This window comes from Haemaphysalis longicornis, unplaced genomic scaffold (genome assembly GCF_048455015.1).
Source record: "Haemaphysalis longicornis isolate Haplotype H1 unplaced genomic scaffold, Haemaphysalis longicornis Haplotype H1 scaffold_10, whole genome shotgun sequence".
Classification (NCBI taxonomy): Eukaryota; Metazoa; Arthropoda; class Arachnida; order Ixodida; family Ixodidae; genus Haemaphysalis; species Haemaphysalis longicornis.
Genome location: NW_027526204.1, coordinates 71724896 through 71739241, shown reverse-complemented (window position 1 = coordinate 71739241; position 14346 = coordinate 71724896). Strand labels below are relative to the sequence as shown.

General features: G+C 45.7%; 1 protein-coding gene across 1 annotated transcript in view; it reads left to right on the top strand.

Moving 5' to 3' along the window:
* The window catches only part of LOC144159896 (putative phosphorylase b kinase regulatory subunit alpha), a 60993-nt gene that overhangs the window by 24745 nt on the left and 21902 nt on the right, over nt 1-14346 (top strand). Inside the window, exons 11-12 of the mRNA XM_077691551.1 lie at nt 7119-7241; nt 13713-13802. Of these exons, the coding sequence (XP_077547677.1) occupies nt 7119-7241; nt 13713-13802 (213 nt within the window). The remainder of the gene's footprint in view (nt 1-7118; nt 7242-13712; nt 13803-14346) is intronic.

Below are 14346 nucleotides of genomic sequence, written 5' to 3'. Positions count from 1 at the left end.
ACGCGGTCAATTCAAATCACCTTGAGCAAACCTTTAGTGTGTTCACTTTGCGATGAGCGCGACGGAACAGGAACAGCATGAGAGGTGAGCGGGAAAGCAAAGGGGGGCATTTCCTTGGCAAATTCCTACAAAGACTATCGTCTTTTGACGTCATTTGCAACGAAAGGAGCAGATACGCGGCCATTTTTTCCTATAAGTTTTCCATAACTTCTAGATTTCAGAGGCAAACAGTATCTCCAACTGTTTCGTAAATGGCACGAGATATGTTGTCTCGCATGCGTGCTAAAATGCCGGAGTGGTCTCTGAATACCCAACCACTGGTGAAGAACATAGCACAGAACTTGTTCCTGCGGCCAGACGCACACCACAAAGTGCTCTTTTGGCGCTGCGATCAAGCATGTAGCACGCATTGGCCTTGGCATAAGCAGACACAGGTGTTACTCATAAACGTTCGGTTTTAATGCTTCCTCGATGTATTGGGAGAGTCTGCCAAAATTAGTATGAATTATTTTTTGAGCGATATGTCTTTGGTAAAGTTTATGTGTCTCCGATAATAGCGAGTCTGAAGATGCTGTACATTAGCAAAACATTTCCAAAGTGTACCACTAATGGTATGGTTCAATTATGTCGACATTTCTTAACGCACAGGCGGTCGTGAGCAGATTGAGGCAAAGCACCAGCACACAGACAAAAATTTCCGCGTTCGTTTGCAAAAATGAACGTCGCGGTCTGGTTTTTGTTGAAATATATGTTATGCCGCTTTAAGAGCTGTATAAAAGAGGCGAGATAAATACAGGACAAAAACAAGCGGTGAAGAAAAGCCCTCGCCTCACGCTCTCGGGAGTGGCGCGCGCGAAACACAAGACAAAAAGCAAAAAAAAAAACAGTGTATGGGCTACAGAATTACATCTAAAAAAGGTGAGCTAGAACAAACAGAACTGGAGGCAGAGGGAACATTTACCCCTCTCTGTCGTGAGGTGTGCCCAAACGTCAGAAACACAACAGATACTGGCATATATTCTTGTACAATTTCATGTATGTATGGGTAAATTTTTGCATGTATGATTAAATAGATGAGTGCACTGTATATATATATATATATATATATATATATATATATATATATATATATATATATATATATATATATATATATATATATATATATATATATATATATATATATATATGTAGGATTTGGAAATGTGGGGCTCGTTAGGAAATACAGAAAGAAATGCTAGCAGACTACAACGCCAAAGAAGGCATAGGGGAATGGTTAGAATATATTTTTTTTTTACCGTTAGTGACGTTACATTTTTTTTTATTATTATTATTAATTACGTGAGAAAGAAAGAAAAACACGCGCCCAGAGTGGGGACCGAACCCACGCCTTTCGATTAGATCTCGAATGCCTTACCAATTCGGCTATCTGGGCGACTGTGTCCTCCTTCACTTTCTGGGGTATTTATATTTACTACAACTGTATCTGACGCTTGAGGGTGGTAGCCAGCGCCACTCTGACTACACATCTGACTACAGCGTCAGATACAGTTGTAGTAAATATAAATACTCCAGAAAGTGAAGGAGGACACAGTCGCCCAGATAGCCGAATTGGTAAGGCATTCGAGATCTAATCGAAAGGCGTGGGTTCGGTCCCCACTCTGGGCGCGTGTTTTTCTTTCTTTCTCACGTAATTAATAATAATAATTAAAAAAATGTAACGTCACTAACGGTAAAAAAAATATTCTAACCATTCCCCTATGCCTTCTTTGGCGTTGTAGTCTGCCAGCATTTCTTTCTGTATTTCCTAGCGAGCCCCTCATTTCCAAATCCTATTATCCTGCGAAAGCTTAGCGAGGGCCTCGGTTCTGGCAGCCTTGATGCCAAGGTAGCATAAGAGGGTTTCCCGCCAGTTATCCACATATGACAGGGTGTAGACATTCGCGTCAAGCCCCGGGGGTTGAAAAGAAGGTCCCCTTCTCCCCGTGTAGTCAGAGTGGCGCTGGCTACCACCCTCAAGCGTCAGATACAGTTGTAGTAAATATAAATACCCCAGAAAGTGAAGGAGGACAGAGTCGCCCAGATAGCCGAATTGGTAAGGCATTCGAGATCTAATCGAAAGGCGTGGGTTCGGTCCCCACTCTGGGCGCGTGTTTTTCTTTCTTTCTCACGTAATTAATAATAATATTAAAAAAAAATGTAACGTCACTAACGGTAAAAAAAAATATTCTAACCATTCCCCTATGCCTTCTTTGGCGTTGTAGTCTGCCAGCATTTCTTTCTGTATATATATATATATATATATATATATATATATATATATATATATATATATATATATATATATATATATATATATATATATATATATATATATATATATATATATATATATATATACATGTTGTGTATGTATGTATATATATCTCTGCAGAATGGATTCATGTGTGCGTTTGTGTATCTGTACATATATGCTGATGTTTATTTACTAGTTTTAAATTTATTAGCGTAAATCTTGTGTTGATGTTTTTTTGCTGCAAACCCATTTGTATGTGGGCCTCCACTAGCTTCGGCTATTGGCCCAACATTTTCTTGCCTGTACGTTTATGTACCATTTCAACAAAATAAACTCAAACTCAAATTCACATCCGCGGACTGGCACGAAACACTGTGTTCGGATGATTTAAAGCGCATACATTCAGTAAAATCCGCCTGTCGCCTAAAAGGAAACAACGACGATGATGATTCAAATATTAATGGTGCGCACTGTAGGACTAGGGGCCAGATTTTTAGGCATTAGTAAACTCGCTTTTGGAGCCAAAAATATGCGGGAAAACGATGTTTCAGGCCTCTAATGTAAATGCAGGTACCATACATTCTTAAATACGTACAAACAATTTGAAACAAAAACTTGCACGATCTCTATCTGCGATACCCAAACCAATATGGTGGCACAGATGCCAACAGGGGACTATAGCCGTCCAATAGATATGTAAAGCTGTTGGACTAACGAGGATAAATGGACTTAATCCAACCATCGCACCGTTCCCATTCATGTTCGATGTCACTTTCTGGAGCGTCCAAATACTGAAGCAGGCATGAAAAAGAATATTTGAAAGCTTGGTATATTTATTAAAAAAGCGCTACCTTATGTGTGCCTGACGCAATTAAAATGGGCACTACAAAAACAGACACAAAAATGACCCCGTGTCTGCTCCTCTGGTTGCAAATGTCGACAAAAGACGATAGTCAACTGGCGCTCCTGGCAATTAAATGTCCTTCTTCTATTTCCCGCGCACATCTCGTGCTGTACCTCTCCCGTCTCGTTCCCACAAACATAACACGCTAGAAGTTTGCTCAAGACAATTTAAATTTACCGCGTTCCACTTCTCCAAGTCGGGTGCCTTGATGCCAGCGCTGCCGTACGGCGGAGACGCGCGTGAATCGAGGCAGCCTACTACAACGTTTATAGAACCACGTTGCCGTACTCCACGAGCGTTCCGAGCGGAATGTGCAACCTATGTAGTCGAACCTTTCGCTGCTGTTGCCTTTTGATTTTTAAATGCCGCCAGGTAGCGCGGGTAGCAGAAGTCGACGGTTTTCTGTAGTTTAAGTAGTATTTCATTTGTGTCGCAGAAAAAAGCAAGCATCCGTGAAATTTGAATAAAGGAACACTGCAAATATCACTCACGTATTAATTTTCTGCCTTATATATTCGCGTAATGTTTTGTTCTTGTTCAACAATGTTGACAAGTATGAAGATTAACACTGCACTTATACGTTCAGATTTGGCTGTGAGTACTATTGCGGAGGTTCAGTTTCACTTTGGCCTGCTGGCTGAATTCAGTCACAGACAGACAGACAGACTGGCAGACAGACAGACAGACAGACAGACAGACAGACAGACAGACAGACAGACAGACAGACAGACAGACAGACAGACAGAAAGACAGACAGGCCAAAATTTCTGCGTTTATGTTGCCCAAGAAAGTCTACCGCCTTTAAAATAATGCAAGACAAACAAAAACTTACGAAATTAACATATTTGTTCTTACATGAGGTCTGTTACTATTGCAAGTTTCTTATACACAATGATATTGCCACGAAACGACAATGAAGAGGGCAGTGGCGCTCAAACCTCCTCACTCCCCTCCCATCACATTCTTCACCGCATCTATCGGCGCCCTGGCCATCCTTTCTGTCCCACCTGTTCTTCCTACTCATACATCCCTCGTTCTTATTGGGACTGCACCCCGCCATCTCTTGACCCATCCCTCGCCTCCATCACCTCCTGGGAGCTCTGGCTGTCTCCCCCGCCGATAGCAAACATCCAGACTGCCCAGGAAGCTCTCTACAAACGCGTGCACCGGATCTGCACGGACATTCTGGAGTACTACGTGGATCCGGTGGATTGAACTTTCAAATTAGGACCTGGACTTAGGTCCTGCGGAAAATAAAGTTTGTTCTCTCTCTCTCTCTCTCTCTGGGGTCACATCCTCCGATGACGACGAAGCGCTGTGAGGCAAGCAACCTACGCGGGCTCTCGGATGGCCACCATGTACATAGTGTGAATATATCGCTCCTCATCTGCCATGGTTCATCTCATATCTGCCCTGCCGCCACGTGAAGTTTTGGTGGAGGGTGCTGGTTTCGTCCCCGTCCCGGCTCCGAGCTTCAGCTCGTCTTAGCTCATAAAGCGGTCTCATACCGGCTCTTGGATCGTGTCGGCCCGCCCCAGCCCGGTAAGCCACGGACGTGACCATTCCCCAGTCCCGTGTCTCCTGCTCATGATTCACCGAGACCTGACGACCTGACGTCAAGCCGACGCCATTCCCCGCCCAAAACTTCGGCACGTCTCTGAGGGCTTTGGACGCTTCCTCACGACGTCGGCGGGAACTGCTGTTCCGGGGCCGGTGTTCACCAGGCCAATCATGATCATCCATGGCGGCAAGAACTTCCATGTGTATTCTCATCTCATCTTTCGTTCTTTTACTTCTGTTAGCAGTTTTTAAAGCGTAATCTTTCTTCGTTGGACCGATGGCCTCCTGTCAGAAAGCTAATGCATTTCCCCGTAGACCGACTGTCGACCTAATAGCTCTGTTAAGGTCTCTGGACACATGGCGCGTGCATAAAACCGGACTTTAAAATAACGGTTCCTTAAAAATACAGAAAAAGGAGTTATTCTAGCTGAGGAAACACACGAATCGATCATGAAGGAGTGCAATAGTACGCATTTATCTCATAAACCACGTGTCAGCAGTATACGTATCGGTCGTTCGTAGATGCGTTCACTTAGTTCCCGAAAATTCGTCGCGTGCGTCCGTTTTTGGTTTCTGTTTGCGTCTGTGAAGTTTTGACGATCGATTAATTGGACGCATTATAAGCGAAGGTTGGCGGCACAGCTAATATTGGGCGCACTTTTGGCGAAGGTGTTGACGAACTTTTGACGCAGTTTTCCCTAAATTTTTTTTAGAAAGAGATGGCATTTTTTTTTCCTGGAGTCGGTTGAACAACTAGAGGGGTGGGGTGAACCTAATAGAGTTCAAAATAGTCGATGTTGCCCGTTAGCATGAACAATGATCACGATCTCAAAGAGCACTGGAAAACAATACTTGAGGGTAAACAGTACTCATGGAGGCGCCGGTTTTGAAAATGGGCATTTATAGATGTTTATGCCCAAATGCCAAAATAAGCACTTATAGTCCCAATAAAAACACCATAAAAGTCATTCTTAAACTATAATTCATGCTCATATATCATAATGAGGTGAAAGCAGCGAGCGCAAGGAACAAAATAGGTATTTTCCTAATATTCCATCTTTATATAATACACTGTATCCAACCGGGAGTCTCGACCTAACTTTGTTTCCGTATTGCTATAATAGATCTTGCCCATTTGTTCGTCTCTCGGCAACTGTATAACAGTTTTCTTAAAGGTGCTGCGTTCAAACTGAAACAAAATAGGTGGAGGGAGCGAAGGGCTCGTTGGAGGTATAGGGGGTGGTCAAAGTTGGGGTGACAATAGCATTGACATCAGTGGGACTTCGTTATGAGGGCGAATTATGGCTCGGGTTGAACTACTGTCTGACTGAAGACACTTTAAAAAAGCAGTAATCTCATTTTAGATGCGACGCTGAGAGCATCTCTTGTCGGCGGCCCTGTCCTTCCTGCGTGCGTCCGTTGTTGTTGTCCGCAGCCACTCTCCCCCTCTCCTCTCCGATAGCGAACACTCTCTCGCGAGGGTCGATGGATTGGATTCGATTGGCTTGGCTTGGCTTGGCTTGGCTTGGCTTGGATTGGATTAAAGTGGATTGTGTTGCGTCATAGCCGCGGCGCTCTCTCTCTCTCCGCGGTCTCCTCTCCTTCGGGCGCGCTGCGCATATAACCGGTGTGCCGCTTTCCGGCGGCCTTTCGGTCGACGGTTGCTCTCCGCGTGCGCTTGAACCCCCCTCAGCGTCGCATCACACGAGGGTTCCCGCGAGGGGAGGTGGGCGTAATTCTTATCGTTCAGAAGCGTGAACAATTCAAGGTTGTGACGCGCTGGAGCTACAATCTTGCTCTGAGGCGTGCTATAGGGTAGAGCACTGGAATAATTTTAGCAAACCTTGGCAACCGGCCATATTACTTGTGTGCCACAAGTATCCACTTACATTTTTTTTTTTTTCATGTGTCCTCACAACGTTAACAAGAAACATCTTTTCTATATGCTATAACAAATCGGAAATTGGCTATACCACATTTGAAGCTAAAAAGGGTAGCTTGAAGCCGGCATTAGCTTGACCAAACTATTTGTGTTAAATCCTATGGTGTGAAATTGCATGCAAAAGCCCATAAGAACTTGGTCCCGGCAGAACTATGTTGTTATCACTATGTTGTTATCAAGTAGCCGATACAGAATGTCTTCAAACAACGTCGTTAAACCATCCTTTTGGATCTCTCAATAGGCAAAACTAACAGAGTCGCTACACTTAAAAATACCACAAGTATATTTATGCTTGTTCAAGACAGGTTCCTCGTGTTTCGTGTTTTCTTCTCTTCGAACGGGAATTACTACCCTTACTAAACAGGGCGGGGGTATCTATTGTGCCTTGTCAGTATCTGATAAAACTGTCCTTGCAGGTGACCGTGGGCAGGCCTCCGATGCATGAGCACGTGATCATGAGACCGCTACCCGCCAAGGAATTGCGCAAGATAATCAGCGATGCGCACCCTGGAGACCAAAGCATGGCCATGCTCACGCAGGTAGGCGCTGCACCGGACTGTGCTTGTGCTTCGACTGGTATGGTCACCGTCATTATCACATAGTACACACCGTCATAGTACACCGTCATAGTACACCCTCAGCTCCAGGCCCAGACAACATTACATATACAATGATACAGAACTTACACACAGACACTCTTGTAACACTTCTCCACCTGTTCAACAAGATATGGCTTTCGGGGCACATTCCAAACTCTTGGAAGGAGGCTATAGTTGTAGCTCTCCTGAAAGAGGGAAAGGACCCGTCGTCCCCCTCAAGCTACCGTCCTATAGCCCTGACGAGCTGCCTGTGCAAGCTCTTCGAGAAGATGGTAAATCGCAGGCTCGTGTACTTCCTCGAGTACAACGGTCTTCTCGAGAGCTGCCAGGCAGGCTTTAGGGTGGGGCGATCGACGAACGATCAACTGGTAGCTCTTGACTCGTATATCAAGGATGCCTTCGCGCATAAGCAGTATTGTTTAACTGTCTTTTTCGACCTTGAAAAGGCATACGACACCGCTTGGCGTTATGGGATCCTTAGTGACCTCAAGTCATGCGGTGTTTCGGGTAACATGTTTAACACTCTTGTTAGTTACTTGTCAGACAGAACGTTTCGAGTAAGAGTCGGTTGTGCACTCTCAAACATTTACGTGCAAGAAAATGGCGTGCCACAGGGTGGCGTGTTGAGCTGCACTCTCTTCATAGTAAAAATGAACTCTCTTGGTAAGGCACTGCCACCTACAATCTCTTATTCCATGTATGTAGATGACGTACAGATATCCTATAAATCATGCAATATGTCAATCTGCGAACGTCAAGTCCAGCTTGGTGTAAAGAAACTTGCCGGCTGGGCAGACAAGAATGGTTTTAAATTAAATCCTGTAAAAAGCTCTTGCGTTGTGTTCTCCAGGAAGCGCGGGGTCCATATGGACCCAGACATTACTCTTAATGGCGTGTCGCTTCCTGTGAACAAGGAGCACAAGTTCTTAGGTGTTGTGTTTGATCACAAGCTCACATTCATTCCCCACATCAAGGAACTTAAAAATAAATGTCTGAAAACAATGAATATACTTAAGGTTCTCTCCCATCAATCTTATGGTGCCGACAAAGAACTCCTACTACGGCTTTATACTGCTTTGGTTGGGTCTCGTCTAGACTATGGCAGTGTGGTATATGGGTCGGCGACTAAAACAGCGTTGCGAATGCTTGACCCAGTGCTACACTTGGGGCTTCGTCTCGCCTCGGGTGCTTTTCGCACTAGCCCTGTCGAGAGTCTGTATGTCGAGTGTGATAAGTGGAGCCTTGAGAACCAACGAACGTACATGGATTTGCTATATGCTTTTAAAATTTCATCACTGAATAATCATCCTTTTTATCCTGTCTTTAACGATACATCAACATCTCTGCTCTTTGCAAATCGCCCATCCGTTCCTCTGCCCTTTTCGCTTAGAGTGAGAGAGCGAGCCTCGGATCTCAGTGATTCGTTTTTAGATGTGTACAGGTCATCCTTTTCTAACAGTTTACCGCCTTGTCAAGTTCGCCCTGTGTCGTGCGACCTTTCTTTTATGAGACTTGACAGAAATCGTGTACCACGAGTTGCAATACTGCAGCACTTTCTGTCTTTGCAGTTTAAATACACATTTGCAGAATTTTATAGTGACGCTTCTAAAACCTCCAGTATGGTGTCGTGCGCTGCTCATGGTCCTAATTTCAATGCAGCCAGAACCATGAGCGTGCATACATCAATTTTTCAGCAGAAGCGTATGGAATTTTACTGATTGTACGACACATTCTTGAAACTCAAATTCCCAATTCCATCATCTATACAGATTCTTTGAGTGTTGTTCGCGCACTGTCATCGCACAAGCCCCCCAAAAACCACATAGTTAATCTTGTATTCAGCACTATCATGTCCGTGTATGCACAAAAGCATGAGCTGGTCCTCTGCTGGGTCCCAGGACACGCAGGGATCGCTGGGAACGAGTTGGCAGACGAGAGGGCCGGTGCTGCTGCACTCAGGAACACTGTGGACATTACAACGGTACCCTACACAGACCTCAAGCCACACATAAGACAACACCTGCGCAGAACATGGCAAACACACTGGGATGAACAGACAGACAACAAACTACATGTAATAAAGCCACACTTGGGACGGTACACATCTGACTCACACAACAGACACACGGCAGTCGCCTTGGGTAGGCTACGGATGGGGCACACCCATGCGACGCACTCGTATCTGCTGATGGGATCTTCTAGACCCCAGTGCAGCAGGTGCGGAGAGGCCCTATCCGTAGTGCACATACTAATCACATGCAAGGCACTTCACACAACACGACACAAACACTTCAGAGAACTCTACAGACAACATATTCCCCTACATCCATCGTTTTTTCTAGGTGACGATGCCATTGTTTCTGTGAAACGTGTGTTTGAGTATTTGTTAGACGTCAAGTTTTTAAACCTCATTTCCTATCACGTATCATGAAATCTGGCCCTATACACCAGCCATGCTCATTGTCGTTTTGTAATTTAACTTTTGTTTTTGCTGACTTTACTTAGTTTTTAAGGTTTCACCCCTCATATATGACTATTGTTTTGGCGCTCTTTGCCCCAGTTGGCCTTGCGCCATAAACATACAACCATCATCATCATCATCACCGTCATTATCACATTAAACATGAGTTCAGAACCTTCTCCAAAACCACGTCTGTGCTGAGCCCTCGCGCATCACCACCTAATTAGACACTACTTTAATTGTTTTTGCCAAGTTTTGGGGGATGTAGCTAATCGCACCCTATGAATGCCTTTTGACGAGTAAGAGACCTCGCCGATATAGTGTAGACGTTTGACGTCATAAACAAAAAATCATGCACCCCTCCATCTAATGACGACAATAGTTGAACGCGAAGCTCTCTCGTGATGGATTGTTTGGTTAGCAAATCCCAAGCTGCGAGTATATGCTGCTCTGAAGTTACACACCACGTTTCTGTAAAGGAAAGTTGTTGATCACTTCGAGTTGTTGATCAATTCGCTTTCGCGCTACTAACGACTAGCCTCCTGGTTAGCTCAGTTTGTAGAGCGACTGCTCCGGTTAAGCAGTGGTCCCGGGTTCGAATCCTGGCCCAGGACGAATTTTTCTTCAACTGCGAAGTTTCTGAGAAAGCTGTATAGCTTTACTTTGTAGCCGTATGGCTGCATTTAGGTGGATGTCAAACTTTCCTTTACAGAAACTTATTCCACCTTGGGGATTTCCCCTAAATCTGGTCGATTAACACCACGTTTCTGTAATGCTGACAGCAACTCTCGGGTTTACACTCCGTAAGCCTAATATTTGGGTTTGGGGTGTCGGCACGAATCGGTGCCTGCTGCTTGGAGTTCGCCTGAACCATGCCAAAATGGAGCAATCGGATAGACGCCAGCCTCATGACGTCAGGAACCCAGGTTCGGTGCCCGCCAGGGGAACCGCATTTTCTTTCACTTAACCCACAATAATTCATCATCATGGTCAGAGAAAGTTGGCTTTCCTGCCCGGCGTGTTGCGTACAACGCCATCATTGGGGACACTAAAGGTTCGCTTTAATACAACCGATCAGTTAACTATTACTGCGGGCTGCTCAAAGGTGCCCTCAGCTAATAACGTAACAGCTTTTGTGCGTTTAATAGTCGTCCTCTTGAGTGTTAAAATGTAAGCGAGATATGAAAGACAAAAATAAAGTGCCCTGTGAAGAAGGATGGCCTTTGAAGCTCGACAAAATCCATGGAGCGCACAAAACAACCGAGCGTTTGTCTGAAATTTGGGATTGAGCATACTTCCTAACCAATCATCTGAATGAAGATTGGAAGGGCTTGAGCTTTATTTCTAGCGGACGAACATGAAGCTGTCTGTTTCCCTTCTGTGTCGCAGACACCTTACTGTCCGCGAAATACGCCAACCCAATCTGCTCGTCTCCTGAGGACTCCGGGCAAGTCGCATTGGACCATATGACTTCCACGTCTAAACCTACTGCCAGCAGAACAGACATACCAACTGCGGAGGCATAAAACCTATAGCTGTGCGAACACGCGCCCCTCCCACCACTACCAGCAACTGGTTACTGTCGCGCGCTTAGAAGTGATACACGTACGCCGTCGGAAATGACGGTCTGACAGCCCGTCAAGCTGAGCAAAAATATTGGCTCATGTCGGCGTTCCAGGCGGGCAAGTTCCTGTTCACCCGGGAGGAATTCGCAGCTACTCGACGAGCTGGAACTTGCGGCTGCAACAGCGGCGGCAGCAGCTTTCAGTTGTTTTCGCACCGATTCGCGCTTTTGTTTGGGCCGACGATGCTTCAGTTCCTGCTCCTCTTCCCTCGAGCGAACTATGCGTCTGTGCAATACGGAGTTAAAATGTGGAAGAACTCGGCCTTTATTTTAGCGGACAAACATGAAGCTGTACGTCCGTTTCCTTCCCGCGTCGTAGGCATCTTGCTGTCTGTGTAACGCACCAACCCAAATTCAAACCGCTAGACGACGGACAGCCGACAGGTCGCATTGAACCGTCATACTCCCGTGTCTAAATCTCCCACCACCACAACGGACATGTCGTCGGTGGGGCTGTGAAGCCTATAGCTATGCCTGCACGCCCCGCTCCTTCCACCGTTAATCCATGTACATATAAACGGGCAACAGGTGATTGGCGTGTACCTAGGCGTAAAATGCTCAGACGAAAATGGCGCTCGGGAAGCCTTTCAAGCTGAAGGATTACGGGCTCACGCCGGCGTTCCAAGCGGGCAAGTTGGGTTTAATCCGGGAGGAATTCTGGATAAATGGAACTTGAGGCGGCAACAGCGACAGGTACAGGTGCCGTAATAAGTAATTGGAGCACGGGAGCTGTGGCCGAACTATATAGGAGCGCCGTGTAGCTGCACCGGCGGTAAATGAAAGGACGAGAACACGCATTCGCGCCTGCCGACGGCGATAGCCCATTTATGCTTCTCAAACCCCTTTTTTTAACCTGGCTTCGAGCATTGTTCGCAGCATACTGGTCTCGGCGATGGCGCTGATAGCGTACAGACGTAAAAATATTCGAACGAAAAACTCACTGCAAATTGCTGTGACAGCGCGCCGCTTCTCCGGCAGCTGGAAGTGCGCCAGAGACGCTGCCAGAATCGTCTCTGCTATCAGCGCCGTCGCCGAGATCACTATGCTGCGAGCAATGCTTGAACACAAATTTAAAAACTGGTTTATAGATGGGCTATCGCCGTCGGCAGGCGCGCATGCGTGTTCTCGTCCTTTCATTTACTCCCGGTGCAGCTACACGGCGCTCCGATACAGTTCGGCCACAGCTCCCGTGCTCCAATTACTTATGACGGCGCCTGTACGTGTTCAGCGGGAGCGGCTTTCCGTCGTGTTTAAGCATATTCGTGCCTCTGTTTATTCTCCGCAATAATGGGGTGACGGTGCTACCGCCGTTATCAGCTGACTGCTAAACTTGTGAAAGAGGTGTCGGTGGGGGCGCGAGGAATGACAGTTGTGAAAGAGGTCGGCGGTGGCGAGGAGGAGCTCCGGAACGGCGCCGAGTAAAGCGGCTTCACCAGCATGAAAATTGGGTGGTTAGAGTTATACTGCTTTGCAGTAAAAATATACAAAACAAGAAAGAATTAAAACGTGGCACGCTCACCCTGAACAGAAAATTCGCATGGGTATTACCAGAGTCCTTCAGGTCTTCCTGCACAGCACTTATTGAAGATATAGGCTTGCTTTGTGGGCAGTTCAACATTAACAGTGTAACTAACAATCTGCATATACACTCACGCCATGAGGCATAGCTATGACTTGCATATTTTCACTACTAGCGGCGTACATCTTTCGTAGCTTGTACTTAAGGTAGAAACTTATAACTACACAAATATCATGATTCAGCAGGAGAAGAATGGCCGTATATATGAGAGTGGTTAGTGGGAATTAACACACAATACAAAGCTAATTAATCTTTTAGTAAACTTCGCCCCAACAAAATCACCACTTCATAAATAAACGATTCATAAATGAAGGTTTCTTTTTGGTTTGCGTTCAAGATTACATTTTTGTGCTGTGATCGCAGGGATCTCTTTCCCATGTTCCTGCTTAACGTGACCCACGCGCGCGAAAAATGACCTCGACATTATTGTTATCCCGCTTAAGACAACGTTGCATAATGTGGGTGTTTAGCTTGGCTGCTCCGAGTAACCTCTTGCCCCACTGTCATCACATCCGGTAGTTTTTCATGTACACTGGCTGCAATGACTCATTAAGCATTACCAGCACAATACTCAGTGTGCCGCAAGGTCATGCCCTCGCTAGCGCTACAGCGTTTACTTTGTGATAGTCAGCGCCGTCTTGTGGCCTGCTGTATTCCCCTCGTAGCGTTTAGTTCAGGCAGACATCGGTTTAAAAATGGGCTAATGCAGGCATGTGCAATTTTTTTCATGTGCTTTCACGCATGCAGGAACTTTTGACATATCTGGCGATGTTTATACAAACGGACCCGCACCTGTTCCGTGAGGTGGTACGCCTGCGAGTTGGGCTCATCATACAGGTACGGCTACGATTGCGGAAAAAGAACTCCTTCTTTCGAGCTGCTTGATAGCACTTATGCAACACAGTGGGGTATATAAATTATGTAATCTGAAACTAGGACGGGGAACAAGTAACAAAAATATGGGCCCTCGATCAACAGCCTTGCGTTGTAGTACGTAAACCAATTGTAGCCGATAAGTATCGGACAAAAGCTAAATGACGCAGAGCATGGCGCTTTGACATCATCGTATCGTCGATGCAGGGGGAAATTGTCGTTCATATCTTGCAACTGGGAGCCAGGCAGACAAAATACAAGTTTTTTTTTTTTTTGAAAAATTTCGTGTTTTATAGTTCTCCCGGCGCTTTGCCGGTAGCAAATGATGCCGCAATAACTAAGAACTTAATCAATTTATGTTAAAATTTTTATTCCCCCGCCAAATCATGTTTGTGACGCCTGCAATGAAGTCATGACGGCGCGTATTAAAACGAACTTTCACTGCGTCAATAGGCTCTGCAGTTTTGCTTGCCGTCAGTCCTCCCAGGTGGCGCTACCATACTGAGCC